General features: G+C 39.9%; 1 protein-coding gene across 3 annotated transcripts in view; it reads right to left on the minus strand.

Annotated features, from left to right (window-relative positions):
• The window catches only part of RNF175 (ring finger protein 175), a 49970-nt gene that overhangs the window by 11077 nt on the left and 13029 nt on the right, over nucleotides 1-25864 (minus strand). For all 3 annotated transcript variants that reach the window (XM_030816254.1, XM_003257855.3, XM_030816255.1), the window contains exons 4-5: nucleotides 6780-6934; nucleotides 2095-2202 (exon numbers count right to left, since the gene is read on the minus strand). In XM_030816254.1, coding sequence (XP_030672114.1) covers nucleotides 2095-2202; nucleotides 6780-6934 — 263 coding nt within the window. The remainder of the gene's footprint in view (nucleotides 1-2094; nucleotides 2203-6779; nucleotides 6935-25864) is intronic.

Raw genomic sequence — 25864 nt, forward strand, 5'->3', positions numbered from 1 at the left:
AATCTCAAATATCAGTGGTGAGCCTTGGTGGTTCTGATTGATTCAGGGAAGGGAGGAAAATGTGGACAAGAGTTGGGTAGTCTCTCTCTAAAACCTATTTCTGTTTTCTGTTCATTGCAGGAAGAAATGGTGAAGGCAGACAGCTTTGTAGATTTAGAAGGTACAGATTTTTGGGTGATATGAACTGAGGCTTCCAACGTGGGTGGTAGCTTCATCCTTTCAGGATTTGTCTGGGTATATCTGAGAATTAGGACAGTGGAGGAAATGAAGAGTATCTTCCCTCCATGTCCAGGGAAATATGTATCAATAATTTTATTGATAAAAAGTAGAGTAACACACTTATGGCTCCCTAGGAAAAAAGCTTAATATGATGATAATCATCAAGTAGTGGGAAAAAAATAGTTCCTTTTCTAAAGGGTTAAGTTTTTGGTATGCCTTACTGTAGGAAAATTCATGAATAAGGACCTTGAAATCTTATGAGGTAATAATCTTGGAACAGCTATAGTTCCCAGTGATTTCAAAAAAATCCTTATGAGTATTTTTATGTTCACTAAAATAAACCAGTATAGATAGTATGTTAAAAAAGACATTACCATGTCTTTCTATATCCTAACCTAGCAATAATAGATCTGTACAATTACTTTCTACCCCTTTCCTGCTAGAAAATGTTAGGTGCTCCCGCTCCGAAAGTTTTATAAATGCTTATAAAATCAGATTGCTATGCTGCCATAGGAAGAGCCCTTTCATCCAGGGCTGACTCTCCATCCAATTGCCTTCCCTGTTTTCTGAGTAAAGGGTTGATGATCTCTCCTTTTCAATTTCTGCTATGGTCCCAGAAGTTTAGAGTAACTTTGATGTGAGAGCTATTCTGGGGGATTTGTATTTGAGCTGCTTTCCATAGCTGTGTGGTATGTCTTCAGTCCCCTTTCCAGGACACAGGCTGGTTACTCAGCCTCAGTTGTGCCCCTGAGAATGCCATCCACAGCATGTCTCAGCAACCACCTTAAGCGGGAGCACAGCTCTTAGTCAAAGATATGGTTATCCCTACTTCCTTTATCTCTCTAGCCTAGACTTTCTTGCTCTTTTATACCTTTACTTCTCTTTCAATTTCTTTTTTAAAACTCCCCATCTATTAAACAATAGATACTGACATGTTTTCTATCCTTTAAATCTTTTTTATTTGTTTATTTGGTTTCCCAGCTTTTATTTTATTCCAATTAAAATTGTTTTTGAGACGAGGTCTGGCCATGTTGCCCAGGCTGGTCTTGAACTCCTGGCCTCAAGCAATCCTCCCACCTCTGCCTCCCAAGTAGCTGGGATTACAGGGATGAGCCACGACGCCCAGCCTCTTACAATTTCTAAGCACTCACTTTTCCTCCTTTTCCAAGTATCCCCAACACAAGGCATTTCATGACTATCAGAAACCAAATTCAAGAGAGCAGTGAGTGCTGTCCAATGGAAATACAGCCACAAATATAATTTTAAATTTTCTGGTAGGTGCATTTAATAAGTCAAAAAAAAAAACAACAAAAAACAGGTGAAATTAATCTCACCAATACATTTTAAATACTATCATTTAAAAATGTAATTGATATAAAAATGTTTTTTATGTAAGTCTTTGAAATTCAGTATGTATTTCACACTTAGAGTACATCTTATTTCATATTTTAGGTGTTCAGTAGTCACATGAGCTAGTGGCTACTATACTGGACAACATACTTCTAGAGGTTTTAGATAAGAAGATATATATAAAAGGAGATCTAGGTACTTGGGAATTTTGTAGAAGAGAAATTAGTTCAGTAAGAATTACTCTAGCATAATTGTAGGTCCACTGTTAATAGTAATCTTTTAAATTTGCAGACCAAATATAAATTCTCCTTAAACCTCCTAATTTAAAAAAATTATTTTGTAGGGTGCTTCTTTCTTCCCTTTCTATTGGTTTTCCCCAGAGAAGACTATGTGTGGATATCTACTATAAAACATGTGTGCATGGAAAATTGTAGGGCCAGATGCTTCCGGATTAAGAGAACACGATGAGGTGAGTGTGCCAAGCAAGTGCTTGGAGATATTAATGTCTTAATTAGAGATACTTACTTGAAAAACAGATTGAATCCACACATTGTAAACATGATCGCCAAGTAACCCACAACACCAAATGCATAGCTGAGTTTGTAGATCAAAAGAAACCATTTGTAGACCAATCTGTGGAGTGAAAAATGGGGAGAAACTCAGAACGTGGTAATATTATAAAATATTTTGTCTTTTTCAAAGACTTACAAATCAGTTTTTAGTTTCTAAAATTATATTTAAAACACACAGAACACAGATGTATAAAGCAATAAGCATTATATGAATAGAACTATCATGCTCATGTGTTTCTGTGTATATGCATATGTGAATTCTTTTTACATGTGTCTACGTCCCTCACGTGCTTCACTTAAAAATAGCCTTCAGGAATGGTTACTCTTCCTGGGACCGTGCCTCCCCACACCGCTCCCTTCTCATTTGGTCCTAGGGTTAATCTTGAGTGGTTTCAGCAGGAGCGCCTTGGAGGTGAACAAAAGGTGGGATGAGAAGTCAAAGGGGAGTCCAGAACTTCTTCCCCAGGAGTTTTTCTTCCCTCTTGTTCTGTTGCCCCCTTTCCCCCAGCCCCAGTTCAGATATCACCAGTAGTGGGCCCAGCCCTCATCCCATGTCCCCTCCACCCAAAGAGCCCTCCCCTAGCCCAGGGGATGAAATGACGAGAGCCCCAGGCTATTTCCTTCTGCTGTGTGGAAGGATCCTGCGTGTACCCCAGCACCCTCTGTGACTTTCCAAGGCCTTTCCTTGTTCCTAAAGGGTCTAAGTGGAGAAGGAAAAGGATGAGGATGGAGGGTGAGTGGAGAGAATCTAGAAGGAAGCCCTCCCCTCTGCTGGTTTCCTTCTTCATTGGCAGTAAAGGCCCTTAGAAAAAAACTACAAGAAGGACCATGTGACAGCTTCATGTCTAGGAGGATGGGGGAAGAGGCTGGGAGCCCAGTTCCATTCTTGGAGGGCCACAGCAGAGGGGCTATGCCCATTGGTACAAGAGGTGGTGGATGGAAAAGCTGGGGTCTTATCTTTATTGCTCAAAGAAAATGAAGAGGTGGCTGGAAAGCTGCTTACAAGGGTGGGCAATGGCAGAAGGCCCTGTTTGCCTCACATCCCTTTCCCTGCACATCCTCTTGGAGTCTCTTTCCTGCCTTTCACTCCAAACTGCATTCAGAGTCTCGCTCCAGAGATTTAGCCCCACCCTCTCACCCCCAAGCCCTGAGCCCTGTCTCTGACTCTCTCACCTTCCCCAGCTTACTCCCTGTTGGAGCCATTGCACCAAATGCTTAAGATCTATGATATTACTAGCATAAGGTTTCAATATGATTTTAATAGGTGCTCTATTTTTCACTGAGTTCCAGTCAGAAGGGACCTTCTGAACATCACGGTTTAAATGGGTTGTGGGCTAGCCCGTGAAATGAGTTGTCATATACATCACTTCTATGGTGAACTGCCTTCTGCACTTGAAGCAACTGATATTCAAGGGTGTCTGTGCTACCACCTCCTCCACCAGGTGTGATCCTGCCCCAGTGGGGAGTAGGCAGGGGTGAGCTATGTGGGGGAGCGGGCAGGGGTGAGCTGCGTGGGGGAGCGGGCAGAGGTGAGCTACGTGGGGGAGCGGGCAGGGGTGAGCTGCGTGGGGGAGTAGGCAGGGGTGAGTTACGTGGAGACAGAAACTTGCATGGGCTGCAGAAGTTGGCTGAAATTACTGTGAGGCTGTGTGGCCTTGAAAGGAAGCCAGAGAAGGCTTTTGGGGTCTTTCTGTCACAGTGACTCTTGAGCCATGGTTCTTTTCATTTGTCAGTACTGAGCAGCTTAGATCATTGCTCAGGGCAGCCAGATCAAGGTGGAAGTTTATGTTGCTAAAAGTGGTGATGATGGAGAAACAGGCAAGCTCTGAGAAGGTCCCCTCTACTAGGCCCCCAACACCTGCCAGTACCAGAATATGGTTCCTTGAACTCCACACACACTGGTGACCCATCTCCCTGCCTTAAGGGGCCTCTCTCAAACTTCTGCCAGCATTAGAGATGTTCTAGGACTAATAACCTTTAAACTGCAGGGTTTCTCTGTGCAAAGCGGTTTGTTGAATTAATGAAGCCATAGAATGCTTTTGGGAGCAGGAGCTTTGCAGCCAAGTAGTTCTTTGGTCTGATCCAGGGCTTTGCTGCTTACTGCCCATGGGACTTTGGTCAATTTACTTGGCATTGCTTCCTATGGTTGCCTAATTTATAACGTGAGGATAACACTAGCTCCTAAGGTTGTTCTGAAGATTGTGTGAGCTAATGTATTGATGTTTATTGACTTGGCACACTAAATGCTCAATGTGTCATATCACTGTTATGGATGTGTTCGGTTTTCCAAATCTCAAGCCCCACTTCTCCTGCCATTTTCCTGCTTATTGGGGGCACCTATTTTCAGGAACAGTAGAGTCCAGAACTTCCTTGCTACCCAGACTTACACTGTAAGGCAGATAAGCCAGATAGGAGATTGTGTAACTTCTTCAGAGCAGCCTCCAAAAGGAAAGCTTGGCCTTGGGTTGGATTCGATGTGATCAAGCCCAGCTATTTGTGGCTCAGGTGTGTGTGTGTGTGTGTGTGTGTGTGTGTGTTTTTTTTTTTTTTTGAGGTGGAGTCTTGCTCTGTTGTCCAGGCTAGAGTGCAATGGCGCGATCCTGGCTCACTGCAACCTCTGCCTCTGGGTTCAAGTGATTCTCCTGCCTCAGCCTCCCGAGTAGCTGGGATTACAAGCATCTGCCACCACACCTGGCTAATTTTTGTATTTTTAGTCGAGACAGGAGTTCACCATGTTAGCCAGGGTGGTCTCAAACTCCTGACCTCAGGCGATCCACCCACCTCGGCCTCCCAAAGTGCTGGGATTACAGGCATGAGCCACCGCGTGTGTGGCTTATTTCTGACCCTGAACTTCACTGCTTGCCAGACAAACCAACTGTAGTTGAGAGGAAACTCACTTCTCCTTCTCTGGGCACCCTATCCTGAAACAAGAGCTTGATATGCTCTCAAAGAGGAACAGTAGGCTTTGAACTGCTGGTGCTGGAGACCACTGCTTATGGGTCTGCCTTATACAGCAATGCTGATTTCTTCATCCAGCTCCCCTAGCCTGTAATGAAATCCTCTGCTTCCAAATGGAAGATAGTTAAAATGTGACTCACCTGTAATATAATAATTAAGCAAAGATCCATGGTAATTCTGGGGCCTATTGCTTCTTATGTACAGGAGCTCCATCCTGACTGCTCTTCTAGAAGAGGCCCCTACTTCACCTTGCTCACTGACGTCTCTTCAAATGGCAGCTGAGTTTGCTTTACAATATCAGTGGAGCCTCTTGACTCTCAGACTATCCTCTAGGGCTTGGAGTTGTGCAGGCAGGAAGAAGCTGAGAGGACATGCTTTGGGCATGGGAAAGTGAGCGGACATATGCAAGCCATAAAGGGTAATGAGGCAGCATTTGGGTATTTCTTGTAATAAAGTTCCTCTGCATTGCATGAACTGATGTGCACAAAAACACTGCCTTTAGGTAGGTAATTCATTATACAGTGGATAGGCGAACCATTCTCACAGAAATACAACATAGATTATATCCAGGGGATGAAAACAAGCACATTTTGATTCATCCCAAACTCAGAGCACTTTCACAAATCTTAAACAACTTAGAATATTTTCTAAGAACGAGAAAGGTACCATATTCACTTTACCAATTGATAAGCCAGACACTACAAGTGCTGTCCAAGATCCCAAATTGGCCAGTTTATAAGGTCTCCTACCACCACCCAGACCTCTTCCTCTTTAGTTTAGTGGGACTAAACTAAAATACTCATAACATGAATTCATGTATTTGGATATCCATTTTTATCATCACATTTATTTATCTGATTTCTCATTGGATATTTTTCCGTCTCCTAACTTGAAGGAAAAGTTGACATACGTGTTTCCTACATTTTTAGAGGATGAAAACAAATGTCTAAATAATCATAAAAGTATTTCACTGAAGCTTATGATTTATTCTCCCAAAAGGCCAAATTTAGCATTGTCTTATCACTGTTTTACATTTTACACACTTTATCTCATTCCAGTTTTATCTCGATGAGGATTTGGATTTTATCCACAGAACAGGGAGGGCAAAAGCAAGCCTGTGGGCGCAGTATGTGATGATAAACACTTTGGAAAGATTTGTGAATGATACAATGGAGTTATACAAATCTTTGGAGGCTGACAATGGTAATTAAAGTGACCATTGGAATATTAAACCATCATTTGTTATTAGAGTAATAAGTTGTCCATGACTTATGATTTATTATATATTTTCAGGTTGAAACACAACTTTCAACTCTTGCTCTGTTTTAAAATATGTGACACAACTTATAGTGGAATAAAGAAAAATGCTGAGGTAAAAATAAACTTGCAAATAATGCTCTAGAAATTTTAAACAATAGTTTCACTTCTCTTTCTTCTGCATTTCACTAGCTAATATTTGAAGTAATAAATTTTACATGCATATCTGAATTCCCATTAAATAATGAAGGCAAACTAAGAGCAGTGTAGCTAATTTCTCAACTGTTTTGCTACCAAAGGTAAAAGACACGTAAAAGAAATGTAACCCCCCCTACTCCCCAACCCAGGAAAATGGCAATAAAATATGCTTTTTAATATTTAAAATAAAGGGGCTCCTGGGGAAGGAATGTATGGAATACATACCGTGGTGTCCTTCCTGAGAGGGGTTTTCGGGTAGCTCTGAAGAGGATGTAACTGGTAATAATGGAGAACATCCCCCACATAGACAGAAACCGCCACCAGTATAGTTTTATTGTGAAATATAAGGGGACAACCCACATCTGCAACAAGGTCACCAGCTGTCAGAGAAATGAACAGGAAGTCTCTTTCAATGACCAAGTGCCCAAATGGCGTCTCCATTATTAAATGAGTCTGAAGCATCTCTGGGAGAACCACCTTCACCATCACGTCTGTACCATGCAACTGGTTCACCATTAAACTGTAAGCTTCCCTAGACAGGCCAGGCTATGGAGAGTATGGGCACAATTATCTGAAAATTCCAATGGGAAACAATCCAAAATACTTGCCTTCTGTCACTTCCTTTCATCTGACTATTTTAGATGAAAGGCCTTTGGGGCCTCCATAGAGATGTGATTTTGGACAAGGGAGCCTCACTTTAGTTATATAATTGAGGGTACGGATGCTTGCACTGCTTCCCTGCACTGACTGAGGCGCGGGGATCAAACGAGATCAGGAATGGAAAGCACTCCGAAAACCATACTGCACTACATAGAGCCCAGGGGTTTTGTTACTATCACGTGCCCATATGAAAGTGACAGCAATGTCAAAGGAGGAAGTGGAGGTCAGAGTTTCAGAGAAGCCCCTGGGATGTCTTCTGCCTGCAGTCCCAGGGCACTCTGCAAGGTTTCCTGTTCATTTGGTGCATAAACCCTTTGTGACCTATGCCATTGACCTGAGTCCAAGTAGCCTTCAGAGGGTCCTTTAATCTGGTCCCACTCCCATAGGTCAGGGAGCAGGGCAGAGTGAACTGACTGTCTGTGGGTCACTGATGTGATATGGTTACCATAGCTACACTCCTACTCTTCGAAGTAGGCCTTATACCAGCTAGTCACCCCTCTTGGGAAAAGCAGACAGCTTTAATCAATACCAATATCTTTTGGTCTTTTATATTTTTTCGCATTCAGACTAACCAACTATTATTTGCTCAGAATGAACATAAGGGGAATGGCAAAGAGGTTTTTGTCTCAAGGGTGTACATTAAATAATTTTTAGTGGTAGCCTGCAGTGCGCTGTTGAGGATTCCGAGCCTGGATCCTGGTTTAGTGGTAGAGTCTTATGATCAGTTAATGAAGTCTGCCAGCAATGTGGGAAGAGTAGTTAGAACTTGCTTATCGCATATTCATCATCCTGAGTATTAAAAAGGCTGCTGCCATTTGTTTTCTTTACCTTCTCAATCTTTGCAATAGAAAAGGGAGGTTTAAAACAAAAGAGTCTATGGATTTATTGTTGGATCCTTTAAACAGGTCTTGGTGATAATAGTCTAAGGTCAATAACCAAAGCTCTTGGACAAGACTTCAAGATAGAAATGAGAAAGGCAAGGCCACAGCCATTCTTCTTTCAATGTCAGATAAGAAGACATTTCCCAGGCTCATCATTCTCCTTTGATTGCTCCATCCTCATAAATGATCTGAAGTCTTCTTAGAATTGCTCTGAATCTTCTTTCAGAGAACCCTAGAGTTGTTATCATAGATATGCACTTGAACAAAAACACACACAGAGCAAGTCTGAGGTGAGTATCTGAGGAGTTCGGGAACAAATCCTATAACTTACATTTTTGTTTTTTTAACTTCAAGGAATACTTTCAGGGAAAAAATATCCACTCTTTACTCTTGCCTCCATTTATCAGATAACTGCTTTAAATTTCCATCCTACTTTGTGGGTGTGGAAAATGAATGAGTTAGAACCTTTATGAAATTGAGATAAATACACATACACAAATAGGAAAAACAAGCTTTACTTAAGGAAGTAGAATAGTTTTCAAGAGGACCCAAAACCATATGCTAAGTAACCAAGACTCAAGATGTGCTTACTTAAGCATTCAGCAACTTTGACCCTCTGCTATTGACAGTAAAAGTATGCAGCACCATGGACAGGTGTGGTGGCTCATGCCTGTAATCCCTGCAGTTTGGGAGGCTGGGGTGGATGGATTTCTTGAGCTCAGGAGCTTGACACCAGCCTGGGCAATATGGCCAAACCCTGTCTCTACAAAAATTAGCCAGGCATGGTGGTGTGTGCCTGTAGTCCCAGCTACTCAGGAGGCTGAGGTGGGAGGACCACCTGAGCCCTTGAGGTCGAGGCTGCAGTGAGTTGAGATCATGACACTGCACTGGGTGACAGAGTTAGACCCTGTCTTAAAAAAAAAAAAGTGTGTAGCACCTCAACAAAAATCTCATCAGCATATTGGTCATTTATTTTCTGTAGCTGATTTTGGAGATAGTTCTTTATCATAAATTATACATTTGCTGACTTAAAAGATCATTACTTCTGGTAGTAAAGAAGGAAATGGACATGAACTTCATCTTTCAAAGTCTGATCATCTGTCATTTGCATTTTTCCTTTCTATTTTAAGAATTTGATTCATTTTTATATTTCCCCATAAAATACTGGAGTTTTTTAAAATAAAAATTTGAGTTGGTTCATTTTAATTCAGTGGAACTACTATGCTCTTATATTTTATACTTTAGATCTAAGCCAAAATATAAGACTAATCAATTTCTTCTAATCCATGGAGTTACAATCCATGATAGTTTGGAGCTACAGCTGGACTATATTTTAATAAAACCAGTTCTCTTCCTATAGATCTGTAAGTATGAACAATTTCTAGAAGATGTCAAATTTCTCTTGATGCCCAGATTTAATTAATAGTGAATAACAATGTTCAATGTACAGACATGGTACTTTTAAAAATAGGCTTTGGAGATCAAAAAGGAAAAGAAAGCAAAAAATCATTAGAATGTATTATGTATGCAAATATTTTATTTCTTAACTATCTTTAAAATGTAACCCAGCACCATATTTTCTCAATATATGAAGGGAAAGTTCAGTAATTTGCTCTGTGAATTCAATGATTGCATGGGTAGTCATTTTGAAATGAGAGACACATTTCGTATCAGTTTAAAAGATTCTTTATCAATTTCCAGAGCAGTTAAAAGTTCTCATTTTAAATAGTAACTGCCATATACGAAATGTAGGAATGCTGTCCCTCATAAATAAACACATGAAATACGTGAAATCAAGGCACATACATGCAAAGAAGGAAGCCTGGCATCTGGAATTCATTAATAATGCCACAGGGGTCACCATCTGGGCATGTGTGTATAAAACACATCTGCACTACTGGCAACAGGTAGCTCATGCATCTGGATCACATCACTCATGTTCTCCCCAACCACATATTATAGCAGGAGGAATTTCCTGATGAATCAGATGCTGCCCAAAAGTACCATGGTTTTTTTGTGTTGCCATGCACATAATGAATCTGAAAAGAATTACAGATCAAGCCAAAACAAATATACCTTTCATTTGTCTAATTGTACAGAATGATGAATGGGCCGTGCAATATTAAAAGAAAGAAGGAAAGAGAAAGAGAGAGAGAGAGGGAGGGAGGAAGGAAGGAAGGAAGGAAACAAGGAAACAAGGAAAAAAAGAAAAAAAATAAATTATGTGTGTTCATTTCCTCTGCACTGCAAATCCCAAACTATCTGCAATCATTTGTGTGTGGAGGGTGGTGGGATGGTGGAGGGAGGGCAGTGGTGTGCTCAGAGGTAAGCAGAAAATTATCATAAAAAATACCCAGGAAACAATGCTGCTATTAGTAAAAGACAATGAAGGAGAGTGTGAATATAAAGCAAGTAGGAAGAAAGTATGGGTTGGCACGTGGTGACTCATGCCTGTAATCTGAGGACTTTGGGAGGCCGAGATGGGTGGATCACTTGAGGCCAGAAGTTTGAGACCAGCCTGGGCAACATGGTGAAAACCCATCTCTACTAAAAATACAAAAATTAGCTGGGCGAGGTGGCACATGCCTGGAATCCCAGCTACTTGGGTGGCTGAGGCGTGAGAGTTGTTTGAACCTGGGAAGCAGAGGTTGCAGTGAGCTGACATCGTGCCACTGCACTCCAGCTTGGGTGACAGAGCAAGACTCTGTCTCAAACAAAAAAAACCAAAAAAACAAAAAAAAAAAAAAAAAAGAAGAAAATATGGAAATGGATTGTTGGCATACAAAGGTTCCTTAGAAATTCAGTTGGTTCACTTTTTTTAATCTCCATGTCAATCTAGATGGCTGATTTTGTTATTTAAACTTTTAAAGGAGATTCTGCAATGTTATGTACATATGTATTTAAGTATGTATGTATTTGTGTCTTGCCTCATTTTAAAAAGATTTGAGCAGACACAATGCTTTATTGCCCCAGTAATATTTTCTAGTATTTCACAGCTATTAATAGGCAGGAAGTTTGATTTAAACAGAGCAATGCTTCAATCTGGAAAATTATTTGCACTGTATTGAGGCAAGTTAATAGTGTGTCTGAAACCCAAGTTCTGGGCATGTAGTCATCAGGCCTTCCACTGATTTGTAAAGTCAGAGAAGGATTCTTTTTTGGCACTCTTCTGTCTACTTGCTGCAGATATGGAAAGTAACTGCACATAAAAGAAGGTGGAGAGGGTGATGTTGAATGAAATTTTATTTCTAGTTAAATGCTGTTCAAAGCATTTGGAAATGATTTAACTTTGAGGCTTTGCCTACATCTATAACATATCAAGATTACCAGCTGGAAAGGGAAAAATTCAAATACCCAGATGCTTGGACTATGCTGTGCTAAAAATGTGACTATTTGAAAACATCCAGGTATTTAGTAGTATCCCACGTAAAATAAGAATTTTCCACCTTCTTTCCACTTTTGACATCACATAGGAGCAGTTAACATTATATTTCTATACTTTATTTTCTAAATAAACCATTTCTTTTGCTTTAGGCATTTATAATAAGCTGCTCTGATGTACACAGCTCCTACAGACCACAGAACATAATCTATCTAGACAAATTTAAAAGACCACTTCAGAAGACGGGCATACTTCTTAAAAAGTTGTATCTGAAAATATTCTGAGCTTTTTGAATTAGTCTGTGTCCTCTTTAAGTACATGATCTGAATTATGCATAAAAGAATGTGAAAATAATAATCCTTATAATGAATAATACCTTCAGGGTAAAAATAATATGCATAAATAATAATACATTCAGGGTACAAAGCTTTTACACATATTACTATAAGTGCACTTCCTACTTTTTTTCTAACTTCCATCCCTTGCTTTTCTGTAAACTCCCATTCCAACAGTAAGTAACCTGGCTCCCACTAGCTGCTATTTACTTAGTTGTTCAATTCCTGTGTACATACAGAGCAGTATGATAATTAATTTGTATCCCCATGGGAACAATTTTATCAAGTGGAATACAGTGCTTTTTTGCAGTTCCTATTGCCTTCGTCTTACAGACTCTGCTCATTTCCAAAGTTACTTGGAGGAGAGAAGACTCTGCTCATTTCCAAAGTTACTTGGAGAGGGGACGATACTTTTCCCCTCTCTACCCTTCAGTGAGGTTGTTTTCCATATTTTTAATGCAGTTAGATCCTCTTGCATAGTCTGCATTTCTCCCTGGAATCCCCCAACCTCCTAAATGATTCTTAAAAATGTTCATATTTTGAAGTCCAGTTTTTGTGCTGTACAGGTCTATGACATTTGACAAATGCGTAATATATCGTACCCACAAATACAATATTACACAAATTAATTTTACTACTCCAAAATTCCTGACCTATTTATTTTCCTCTCTTCCCCCCAAACCACTGATTGTTTTACTGTCTCTATAGTTTTGTGGTTTTCAGAATGTCATATAATTGAAACCATACAGTATGTAGCTTTTTCACATTGGTTTGTTTCACTATGACTTGTTTCACCAAAGTTCATCCATGTCTTTTCATGATGCGATAGCTTCTTTCTTTTCATTATTGAATAATATTCCATTGCATGAATGTACCACAGTTTATCCAGCTTTTAAAGGACATCTTGGTTGCTACCAGTTTTGGGCAATTATGAATAAAGGTGCTATAAATATTTGCATGCAGGTTTTTGTGTGAATGTAGGTTTTCAATTTAACTGGGTACATACTCGGTAGAGTGATTATATAGTAAGCCTATGTTTAGCTTTGTGGGAGACTGCCAAACAGCCTTCAAAAATAGCTTTACCATTATTTGCATTCCCAACAATGAGAGTTCCTGCTACTCCACATTGTCATCAGTATTTGGTATCGTCAGTTTTTTGAATTTTAGCTATTCTAATAGGTGTGTAGTGTTATCTTATTATTGCCTTAATTCTCTAATGACACATGATGAGATGATGAGCTCCTTTTCATACGCATATTTGCCATCTGTAAGTTTTCCTTAGTAGGAATTAATTAATTACATGTGTAATTAATTACATAAGTTAATCCAGATCTTTTGCCATTTTTAATGAGTTGTTTTCTCGTGGTTGAGTTTTAAGTATATTTTGGATACAAGTCCTTTATCAGATATATGTGTTTGCAAATATTTTCTCCAAGTCTGGCTTGTTTTTTCATTCTCTCTTTTTTTTTTTTTTTTTGAGATGTTGTCTCGCTCTGTCACCCAGGCTGGAGTGCAGTGGCTTGATCTCAGCTCACTGCAAGCTCTGCCTCCTGGGTTCACGCCATTCTCCTGCCTCAGCCTCCCGAGTTGCTGGGACTACAGGCACCCGCCACCACACTCAGCTAATTTTTTGTATTTTTTAGTAGAGACGGGTTTCACCATGTTAGTCAGGATGGTCTCGATCTCCTGACCTAGTGATCTGCCTGCCTCGGCCTCCCAAAGGCAGGGATTACAGGCTTAAGCCACCATGCCTGGCCTCATTCTCTTAACAGTATCTTTTCCATAGCAGTTTTTAATTTCAATAAAATCTACCTTATTTATATTTTCTCTCATGGATCATGCTTTTAGTACCATATCTAAAAACTCATCATCGAATACAAGTAAACCTAGATTTTTTTCCTAAGTTATCTTCTCAAAGTCTTATAGTTTTGCATTTTACATTTAGGCCCAAGATTCATTTTGAATTAATTTTTCTAAAAGGTGTATTGTATGTTCTGTGTCTGTGTCTATTTTTTTTTTTTTGCATATGAAAATCCAGTTGTTCCACAACCATTTGTTGGAAAGACTATCCTTTCTCTATTGAATTGCCTTTGGTCCTTTGTCATGGGTCAGTTGACTGCATTTGTTTGAGGGTCTATTTGTGGGCCCTCTATTCTGTTCCATTGACCTATGTGTCTATTCTTTCACCAGTACCACGCTATATTTATTACTGTAGCTTTACAGTAAGTCTTGAAATTGGGCAGTGTCAGTCCTCCAACTTTGTCTTTCAGTGTTGTGCTGTCTATTGTGGGTCTTTTGCTTTTCCACATAAACTGTAGAATCAGTTTGTTGATAGACACAAAGTACCTTGTTGAGATTTTAGTTGAGATTGTGTTTAATCTATAGATCAAGTCAGGAAGACTGGACATATTAATGATATTGAATCTTCCAATCTATGAATATGGAATAACCTTTCCATTAATTTATATCTCTTTTCTCTGTATAGATCCTGTACATATTTTGATAGACTTATGCCTAAGTATTTATATTTTTTTGGTGCAACTGTAAATGGTATTGTGTTTTAATTTCAAATTCCAATGGTTCATTACTGGTAACAATCGACTTTTGTATATTTACTTTGTATCTTCCAACCTTGCTATAATCACTTATTATTTCCATGAGTTTATGTTGATTCTTCGAGATTTTCCATATAGACAATCATGTAAGACGGTTTTAATTTTTCTTTCTAATCTGTATACCTTTTATTTCCTATCTTGCTGCACTAGCAAGGACTTCCTGTACAATGTTGAATAGGAGTGGTGAGACAGGACATTCTTTCCTTCTTCCTTATCTTAGAGGGAAATCATCCAGTTTCTCACCATTAGGTATGTTAGTTCTAGGCTTTCTGTAGGCACTCTTTATGAAGTTGGGAAATTCCCTTTTATTCCTAGTTTGCTGAGAGTTTTACATGAATGCATGCTAGACCTTGCCAAATGCTTCTGCTACATCTATTGATATGATCATAGGGCTTTCTTCTTTAGCCTCTTGATGTGATTATTTACATAAATTGATTTTTAATTGTTGAGTCAGCCTTTCATATATGGAATAAATCTCACTTGATTGTGGTGTATAATTCATTTTATACATTATTAGATTTGATTTGCTAATATTTTGATGAGGATTTTTGGATTTATGTTTTCAAGAGATTTTGGTCTACAGTTTCCTTTTCTTGGAATGCCTTCATACGGTAAGTCTTGAAATTGGGCAGTGTCAGTCCTCCAACTTTGTCTTTCTGGTTTTTTTATGAGAGTAATGCTGGCCTCAATGAATGAATTTGCAAGTACTCCCTTTGTTTCTATTTTCTGGGAGAGATTGTAGAGAACTGGTATCATTTCTTCTTTAAATATTTGGTAGAATTTAGCAGTGAAACTAACTGGGCTTGGTGCTTTCTTTTTTGGAAGGTTATTAATTATTGATTGAAATTTTAAATTGATATAGGCCTATTCAGTTCATCTATTTCTCCTTGTGCGAGTTTTGGTATAGTTTGTGTCTTTCAAAGAATTAGCCCACTTCATCTAATTTATCCAAATTTGTGGGCATAGAATTGTTTGTAGCCTTTTCTTGTTATGTCCTTGGGATTAGTAATGATGATCTCATTTTTTTTTTTTTTTTTTTTCTTGAGACGGAGTCTCGCCCTGTCGCCCAGGCTGGAGTGTGCAGTGGCGCAATCTCGGCTCACTGCAAGCTCCGCCTCCCAGGTTCACGCCATTCTCCTGCCTCAGCCTCTCCGAGTAGCTGGGACTACAGGCGCCCGCCACCACGCCCGGCTAATTTTTTTGTATTTTTTAGTAGAGACGAGGTTTCACTGCGGTCTCGATCTCCTGACCTCGTGATCCGCCCGCCTCGGCCTCCCAAAGTGCTGGGATTACAAGCGTGAGCCACCGCGCCCGGCCTGATCTCATTTTCTTTTCTCTTTTTTTAGGGAGACAGGGCCTCACTCTGTGACCCAGGCTGGAATGCAGTGGCATAATCATAGCTCACTGTACCTCCAACTCCTAGGCTTAAGCAATCCTCCTGCCTCAGCCTCCTGAGTAGTTAGGACTACAGGCACGTGCCATGATGCCTGGCTAATTTTCAAATTTTTTGTAGAGATGGGGGTCTCATTATGTTGCCCAGACTGGTCTTGAACTCTTGGCCTCGAGTGATCCTCCCACCTCAGCCTCCCAAGTGCTGGGATGACAGGTGTGAGTCACTAAGCCTAGCCCAATTTTCTTTTATAATATTAGTAATTTGTGTTTTCTCTTTTTTTTTTCTTGGTTAGTCTGGCTAGAGGTTTATCAAATTTATTGATCTTTTCAAAGAACCAGCTTTAGGTTTCATTGTGTTTCCTCTACTGATTTCCTATTTTTAATTTCATCAATTTTTGCCAAAATTTATATTATTTATTTTCTGTTTGTTGTAGGCATAAATTACTCTTCCTTTTCTAGTTTCCTCAGGTGGATTTTTAGATTATTGATTTTAGACTTTTTTCTTTTCTAATATATGCATTCAATGGTATAAATTTTCCTCTAAGCACTGCTTTTGCTGCATCCCAGAAATTTTGATAAGTTGCATTTTCATTTTCATTTAAATTATTTTAAAATTTCTCTGGAGTTTCTTCTTTGACCCATGTGTTGTTTAGTATTATGTTATTTAATCTGCAAATATTTTGGAATTTTCCATGCTTTCTGTTATTAATTTCTAGTTTAATTCATTGTGGTTTGAGAGCATAGATTGTATAATTTCTATTCTTTTAAATTTATTTTGGAGTGTTTTATGGCTCAGAATGTGGTGTATTTTGGTGAATGTTCCATGTGATGTCAAGAAGAATATATACTCTGTTGTTGTTGGATGAAGTATTCTATAAATGTCATTTAGAGCAAGCTGATGAATGGAACTGTTCAGTCAATTATGTCCTTACTAATTTTATGCCTGCTTGATCTATCAACTACTAAAAGAGACGTATTAAAATCTTTAACTATAATGGTCAATTTGTTGATTTCTCTTTGCAGTTCTATCAGTTTTTGTCTCATATATTTTGATGATCTTTTGTTAGATGCATACATATTAAGAATATCTTCTTGAATAACTGACCCCTTTATCATTATGTAATGCCCTTTCTTTCTTTCTTTCTTTTTTTGAGGCAGAGTCTCACTCTGTTGCCCAGGCTGGAGTGCAGTGGAGAGATCATGGCTCATTGCAGCATTGACCTCCTAGGCTCAAGCCATTTTCCCATCTCAGCCTCTGGAGTAGCTGGGACTACAGGAGCATGCCACTATGCCTGGCTAATTTTTAAATTATTTATAGAGATGAGGTTTCCTCATGTTACCCAAACTGGTTTTGAACTCCTAGGCTCAAGCGATCCTCCCTCCTCAGCTTCCAAGCAGCTAGGACTACAGGTGCATGCCACTACATCTGGCTAATTTTTTTTTTTTTTTTGGTAGAGATAGGGTGTCACTTTGTTGCCCAAGCTGGTCTAGAGCTCGACTCAAGCAATCCTCCTACCTTGGGCTCTCAAAGTGCTGGAATTACAGGCATGAGCCATTGTGCCAAGCCAAATGCCCTTTCTTATCCCCGATAATTTTCGTTGTTCTGAAGTCCACTTTGTCTGAAATTAATATAGCTGGTCCAGCTTTCTTTTGATTAGTGTTAGTATGGAATATCTTTTTCCAAATCTTTACTGTTGATATATCTGTAACAACATATAATTGCATCTTGTTTTTGAAAATTAATCCACTCTGACAATCTTTGTATTTTAATTTTTATATTTAGACCATTCACATTTGAAGTGATTATTGATATAATTGTATTAATATTTACCATGTATGTAACTATTTTCTATTTGTTGCACTTGTTCCTTGCATCTTTCTCTCTCTCCCTCTGCCTTCTCTGGCTTTAACTGGGTATTTTATGAGATTCCATTTTCTCTCCTCTATTAGTATATCAATTATACTCCTTTACAATTATTTCTAGTGGTTTCTCTAGAGTTTGCAAAATACATCCATAACTAATCCAAGTCCATTCTCAAATAACACTATACAGCTTTATTGGTATTCTAGGTACCTTATAACAGAAATCCCAATTCCTCCCTCCCATTTCTTATAATACTGCCATCATTCATTTCAATTATCCATATAACATAATCACCCAATACACTGTTCCTATCTTTACTTTGAACAATTAATCTATTAGAGGAATTAAGAATAAGAAATAGGGCCAGGCATGGTGGCTCACGCCTGTAATCCCAGCGCTTTGGGAGGCCGAGGTGGGTGGATCATGAGGTCAGGAGTTCGAGACCAGCCTGACCAACATGGTGCAATCCTGTCTCTACTAAAAATACAACAATTAGCCGGGTGTTGGGGAAGGTGCCTGTAATCTCGGCTACTTGGGAGGCTGAGGCAGGAGAATCGCTTGAACCTGGGAGATGACGGGTACAGTGAGCCGAGATCACACCATTATACTCCAGTGACAGAGCGAGACTCCGTCTCAAAAGAAAAAGAAAGAAAGAAAGAAAAAGTTTTATTTCTATTTATTCTTTCTCTGACACTCTTTCTTTCTTTATGTAGATTATCTGAGTTTCTGGCCTAAATGACTTTACTTCTTTCTGAAGAACTTTTAAAAAACACTTCTTACAGGCCAGAACTACTGGTAATGAATTCCTCATTTTTTGTTTGCCTGATAAAGTCTTTATTCCTCTTTCACTTGGAAGTGAATTTCTCTGGATATAGAATCCTAGACTGCTGGGGTTTTTTCTTTCAATACTTTAAATATTTTACTTCACTTTCTTCTTGTTTGCATGGTTTGTTTTTTCCCCTCTCTGGCTGCTTTTAAGGTTTTCTCTTCATCTTTGGCTTTCTGTAGTGTGAATTTGATATACCCAGGTACAGATTTCTTGGTATTTACCCTACTTGGTATTCTCTGAGTTTCTTGGATTTGTGGTTTGGTGTCTCCTTAATCTTGAAAAATTATTGGTCATTATTATTTCAAATATTTTTTCAGTTCCATTATCTCATTCTTCTCCTTTTGGTATTCCAGTATGTGTGTTATATTTTTTGAAAATGTTCCATAGTTCTTAGATATCCTGTTCTATTTTCTTTTCACTCTTTTTTTCTCTTTGCATCTCATTTAGGGAAGTTTCTACTGACATTATCTTCAAGCTCACTAATTCCTTGCTCAGCTTCGTCCAATCTATCGATGAGGCCATTCAAGGCATTCTTCCTTTCTGGTACCATTTTTTTTTTGTTTTATTTTTAGCATTTTAAAAGGTTCTTTGTAAGTTTCTACTTCTCTGATTACATTACACATCTATACCTGGATGTTGTCTATTTTTTCCATTAGAGATCTTAGCATATTAGCCATCATTATTTTAAGTTTTATTTTATTTTTAATTGAAAAATAATAATTGTATATATTTATGAAGTACAATGTGATGTTTCTGTACATGTATACATTGTGAAATGATCAAATCAGGCTAATTAGCATATCTATCACCTCAAATATTTATCATTTTTTTGCAGTGAGAACATTTAAAATCCTCTTTTAGCTATTTTGGGACATTCAATACATTAATGTTAACTACAGTCTCCATGCTGTGCAATAGAATACCAGAACTTATTCCTCATATCTAACTGAAACTTTGTACTTGTTTACCAATATCTCCCCTTCCCCATCTACCCACCCCCCTACGGCCTCTGGTAGCCACCATTCTACTCTACTTCTGTGAGTTTGACTTTTTAATCATAATTATTTTAAATTCCTGGTCTGATAATTCCAAAATCTCTGCCATATCTGAGTCTGGTTCTTTGTCCCTTCAGATTGTGTTTTTTTTCTCCTTCTAGCATGACTTGTAATATTTGGTTGAAAAGCAGACATGATGTATTGAGTAATAGAAGCTGAGATAAACAGGCCTTTAGTGTGAGGTTTTTATTAATTTGGCTATGAGTTGGGCTGTGTTTAATGTTTGCTGTAGTTGTAGGTGTCAAAGTCTTCAATTTCCACTAGGGTCCTTGTTTCTGTCCCTGCTGTTGTCTTTGGGTTTCCCTAAACATTCCTTCTTATATAGAGTCTAAGCCTTGCAGCTCTTTCAGCTCTAACTTTTGGCTATTACACTGGATACCTGTTGATGTGGTGGCAGGGTATAAGGATAGTGGGAGCATTCTGTTATCATATGGTTAAGTCTCTTTTAGGCCTGTGTCCCTGGGGTGTTCTTTACAAGTGTTTCTCAACTATTTTGTTTCCCCTTTGGTGACACAGGAAGGCTAGAGGGAGCTGGAGTTGGGTTCTCTCCCCTCATATTGGATGAAGCTCTGATCAACCTTTTCCCTTGCTGTGGTAGGCCTTGTTATGGAGAACATTCTGGATCTGCTTCAAAGTGGTCACTTTTCCCCTCCCCTGCTGGAAGCATGAGAGCGCTTCTTGGGTTTTCATCGTAAGAACCTGGTGGGGTAGCTGGAGGTAAAACCTAAACAAAATGTGGGGTCCCTGACTGTGGCTCCCAAGAGTTTCTCACTCTCACACTACTTTATGCACTGCTTCCAGCAATCCTTCAGAGTTACTACATTTGATATGGCATTGTGGCTTCTGCTTTCAGGAAGGAGATCTCAGCTGTGATTTCCTGCATTCACCTGTTTCTCTAGATTTTGAGGTGGTGGTTTTCCCTGTGACCTCAATTCTCTGATAGGTCCAAGAAAAGCCATTGATAATCAGTTTGGCCAGTTTTTTTCTTGTTGTAAGATAAAAGTGCTGACTTCCAAGCTTTTTATATGTTGGAGCTGAAACCAGAAGTCCTTCCTGTTTTTAAAAATTTCATCATTTTAAATAACAGGAAACAAAGGCTCCTTGTGGTTAAATGAGTAGCTAGAATCTTCCCCCTTCTAAGCCAGTGCTCTTTCCTTTCACCATCCTGCCACATTAGGTTGGTGCAAAAGTAATTGCTGTTTTTGCTATTAAAAGTAATGGGAAAAACCACAATCACTTTTGCACCAACCTACTATATCTCACAAAATCAGCCCAGGAAAATGTCCTCAGAAAAAGCATGAGACTGAATAGCTGGGCATGGTGGCTCATGCCTGTAATCCCAGCACTTTGGGCGGCCAGCCGAGGCAGACGGATCACCTGAGGTCAGGAGTTCGAAACCAGCCTGGCCAACATAGTGAAACCCCATCTCTACTAAAATAAAACAATTAGCTGGGCGCAGTGTCAGGCAACTGTAATCCCAGCTACTCGGGAGGCTGAGGCAGGAGAATCTCTTGAACCTGGGAGGCAGAGGTTGCAGTGAGCCAAGATCACGCCACTGCACTCCACCTGGGTGACAGAGTGAGATTCTGTTCCAAAAAAAAAAAAAAAAATTGAGGCAGAATAGAAGGGGGTGGCAAGGCAGGATAAACAGCTGTACTGCTTTGGAAAAAAAGAATTCATTATCTCCTCATAAAGGATGTAAATCAATGGTTGAACATTCTCTCTAGCTTTACAAAAGTGTCCAGAAAAGGATGCTTTTATTAGCAAACTGCTTTTACAGCATATGATTACGTTTGCACAAATGTTATATACAAACAGTATCTCTTGGATGCTTTCGGAGTCAACTAATAGTACTGAACACTTACTATGGATCAGCCACTGTACTAGAAATTCAGAGTTATTTAATGAGCTTGTTCTTGATATGAGAGCAAATAACTAGTGAGGTTGGATTCTAGCTTCTCGGCAACTAATTAGTTATATACCTTTGGCCAAGGTTTTTAATTTCTCTGAACTGTATTTCACAAAGGGGATACAAAATAATTACCTCTCAAGGTAACTGAGGTAACGTACAGAAAGCGCTTATCACAGCTGTAATAATAATAGTAATTTATATACAGTAATTTTGTGTATATTATGAGTATTATAGTAATTATAATGTATATTAATATGTTTCTAATATTGATAGAGGCTATAATATCAAGTCATGGAGATAAATTTCACTATATAACTCCTTGTAGAAAACAGCCAGCAATGTTGTGAATCTTATAAACATGTTCAAAGCTCTCAGTAGCTAGTCTTATACATGCCAAGAAAAACAATCAAAAGCTAGCTTCTCTCCGGATGATAGGGCAATTTAGGTCAGCATTTATGGACACATGTCTGTCAAATTCCATCCCAAAGACTTTAAATTCAGTGGTGTATTAGGCCGTGGTTTTTTTTGATATTGTTCACCCAAGTATAAGAAAGCTGGAAACCAGTGTTAGAATAAGCTAGTGGTACTCTAGGAACAATTTCAAGCTCAAATGGTTGCAGACATCACCAAGAGTGCCTGAAATGGCTGTGCTCTGATGACCACTCTGCAGGTGAATCCCCAAGAAGGAATGCAAAGCATGGGGCAAAGTCAAGGCTGCAGCATGGGAAATTCTGGCGTCTCATCTTGAGCCACAGATTGAGTAGCCCTTCAATAGAGACATGCAGGGGAATGGGGCTACTCAACCTGTTCCTTTGGGATAATACCAATAATTAGATAGATTGATGTGTAAAGAAGTAGAATATATCCCAGAGACCAACCAAGTCTATGGGCTAACCCAGCAGAGTCTCAAGGCACCATGAGACCTGAATCTGTCCTTGACTATGGTGGGGGCGACTTTATGCAGGCTCCTGGCTTTGTCAAAGTGCTAGACAGGATCACCATGATCACTATCATCATGAGAGGCATGGTAACAGGCATCTGGTCACCTCCAAGGTGATCCTTAGGACTACAGAGCCCCACTGGGTAGCCATAAAACATAGGAGCTGTGTGGCAGAGGGACATAGACATAGCAACCTTAGAGAGCAAAAGTGGGGTGACTAAAGGAGTCAGGGGGAGGTGGCAGTCAAAAGCAAGTCCCTGGAGAGGCACTGCAGGTAGCACAGCTTGTGCAGTTAGCAACAGGAAACAACTCAGATGACTCCAGCTAACTAACAGAGGTCAGGGTCCAGGGTGTCCATCTAGTCCAGTGTAGCCTGAGTCATCTAAGGTCAGACCCTTCAATGGCCACAAGTCCTTAAAGGGGATTCTGAGGCATAGGCAGGTCTGTCTTTGGCCAGGTAGAGCCGGTGTGTAAGTGCCACACTTACACTTACTGGTGCAGTGACACACACCCTCCAAGAGTTGACACAAGAGCAGCTGCTTCAAATACAAGACAAGAATGGTCTTTGTGCATATGCCACCTCAAAAATCATCAAATCTGGCTGGGCGCAGTAGCTCATACCTGTAATCCCGGCACTTTGGGAGGCCAAGGCGGGTGGATCACCTGAGATTAGGAGTTTGAGACCAGCCTGGCCAACATGGTGAATGAAACCCCATCTCCACTAAAAAATACAAAATTAGCCAGGTGTGGTGGTGGGTGCCTGTAATCTCAGCTACTCGGGAGGCTGAGGCTGGTGAATCGCTTGAACCCGGGAGGTGGAGATTGCAGTGAGCCGAGATCGTGCCATTGCACTCCAGCCTGGGCAACGAGAGCAAAACTCCATCTCAAAGAAAAAAAAAATCGTCAAATGAAAATGTTGCAGGAGTGTCAAATGAAAATGTTGCAGGAGTGTCAAATGAAAATGTTGCAGGAGTGTCAAATGAAAATGTTGCAGGAGTGGTGTGACACAGTGCGAGTCAAGGGCTCCTGGAGCATTGTTTCCTTTCAAGGTCAGGGGGCTTCCTATGCAAAACCCACAACTGTGTTACTATGGAAAAAGAACATTTTTTTCTACATCAATCTAGAGATAATGATTAATTATAAAGAAAGAATGAATAAGGCTATGAACTGATTCCTTATGAATCCAGGTTTCTTCCTACATGAGGACTCAAGAAATTTTATCTTAGATACTTCCATTTTGCAGATAAGGAAACCATAGTTAAGATATATTTAAAGAACTTTTCTTTGATATGAGTGAAGAACTAGTGAGGTTTGATTCTAGTTTCATTCACTTAAAAACATTATGCAAGTGCAATATAAAGCGTGTTTATTATAATTGATAAGACAACGGTGACATGGCAGAAAATGGATACATTTGCTTTAAAATAATAAAATGAGATTCCCCTTTCTAAAGAAAATGTTCAAAATTTGCCTAAACTTAAATACAATACAGAACTCAAAAGAATTCCTTTAGACCCTGTACTATATAGGAAATAAATTCTATGACAGGTAATAATAAAATAATGTATTGGTCTAAGTCAACACTTCATATGTTGCAGGCAAGTTGAGTCCCTCAGGCTCTATAATGACCATTCCAAGACCCAGAACCATGTAGAGTGTTAACTGAGGACCTTTTTCCTTTGCAACACTTTTCCATTTAGTCCATGTTTGAATCTAAACCAGAGGATTTTAAAGTGTGATTCCGGGACCGGCAGCCTCAACATTACCAGCACCATGAGGGAACTTGTTAGACATGCAAATTCTTGGGTCCCTATTGAATCGGAAACTCTATGGACAGGACCTGGGAACTTGATTTAACAAGCTCTCTAGATGATTCTGATGCACCCTTCTCTAACCATTGAGAAATACTACTCTAAACATTGTGATGGCAAGGTCTCAGGCCCAACAAGTCCCACAGTATGACTCTCTGGCCCTGGTGGTGAACATGCTCGAATGAGATTGGTCTGTGAAAATGAAATCTTGCTCCACATTGCTGAGGTCAGTGCAGTGTGTGCATGAACACATGCCAAGATGGTTTACTACTAATGAAACAACATTAGACAGTGTCTTAGTCCATTTTGTGTTGCTATACTAGAATATGACAGATTGGGTAATTTACAGTGAAAAGAAATTTATTTCTCACAGTTCTGGAGGCTCAGAAGTCCAAGATTGAATGGCTGGCATCTGGTGAGGGCCATCTTGCTGCCTCATCTCATGGCATAAGACAAGAGGGCCAGAGAAAATGAGAGAGAGAAAAGGTGGCTGAACTCATCCTTTTATAAGGAACCTACCCCTGCAATAAAGGCATTAGTCCATTCATGAAGGCAGAGCCCTCATGACCTAATTGCTTCTCATTAGGCCCACCTCCCAACACTGTTGCATTGAGTATTATGTTTCCAACACCTGAACTTTGGTGGACACTCTCAAACCACAGCATTCTGCTCTGGCTCCAAATTCATGTTTTTCTCACACATCATAAAATATATTCATTTCATCCCAATTGCCCCAAAGTCTTAACTTGTTCTGGTAAAAGTCCAGTGTCTCATCTAAATCAGATATGGATGAGACTCAAGGCACAAGTCATCCTGAGGCAAATTCCCCTCTAGCTGTGAGCCTGTGAAATTAACAAGTTCTCTTCTTCCAAAATACAATGACAGGTCAGGCAGAGGATAGACATTCCCATTCCAAAAGGGAGAAATAGGTAAGAAGAAAGGAGTAACAGTCCCCAAGCAAGTCTAAAACTTAACAAGGTAAACAATACTAAATCCTAAGACTTGAGGATAATCTTCTTTGACTCCATGTCCTACTTTCTGGGCATAGTGAGGTAGGGTTTGGAACCCTGAGGCCTCAGGAACAGCCTTGCCCCCATGGCTTTGCTAGGCTTAGCCCACACAACTCTCACAGGTTGGAATCTCATGTCCATAGCTCTCCTAGGCTGGAGTTGCATGCTGCATGCCCATAGCTCTCCTGGGCTGGAGTTGCATGCTGGTAGTTGTATAGTTCTGGGACTTGGGGGCATCCCCACCCTGAAGGGCTCCCCTAGGCCAAGTGAGGACTCTCTGCTATGGCTGTGACTCCACACTTCTGCTGGGCATGGTCCTCCTAGGCACTCTCTGTGGCAGCTCTGCCCCAAGACAAGTCTTTGCCTAGGCCCTCTGGTTGTCCACAACATCCTTTGAAATCTAAGTGGAGGCTGCCATGGCCTCACAGCATGTGCCTACAGAATTAGCGCCACCAAAGTTTATAGCTTGTACCTTCCAGAGCTGCAGGTTGAGCTGCACCTGGGCTCCCTGGAGCCACAGCTGAAGCAGCCAAGGAGAATGATGCTGGAATTCAAGGAGCAGAGTCCTGAGGTGGCCCTGCTCACTGTTCCTGTGTAGGGCACAATGGGGAGTCACCCCAAACC

Source organism: Nomascus leucogenys, chromosome 7b (assembly GCF_006542625.1).
Source record: "Nomascus leucogenys isolate Asia chromosome 7b, Asia_NLE_v1, whole genome shotgun sequence".
NCBI lineage: Eukaryota > Metazoa > Chordata > Mammalia > Primates > Hylobatidae > Nomascus > Nomascus leucogenys.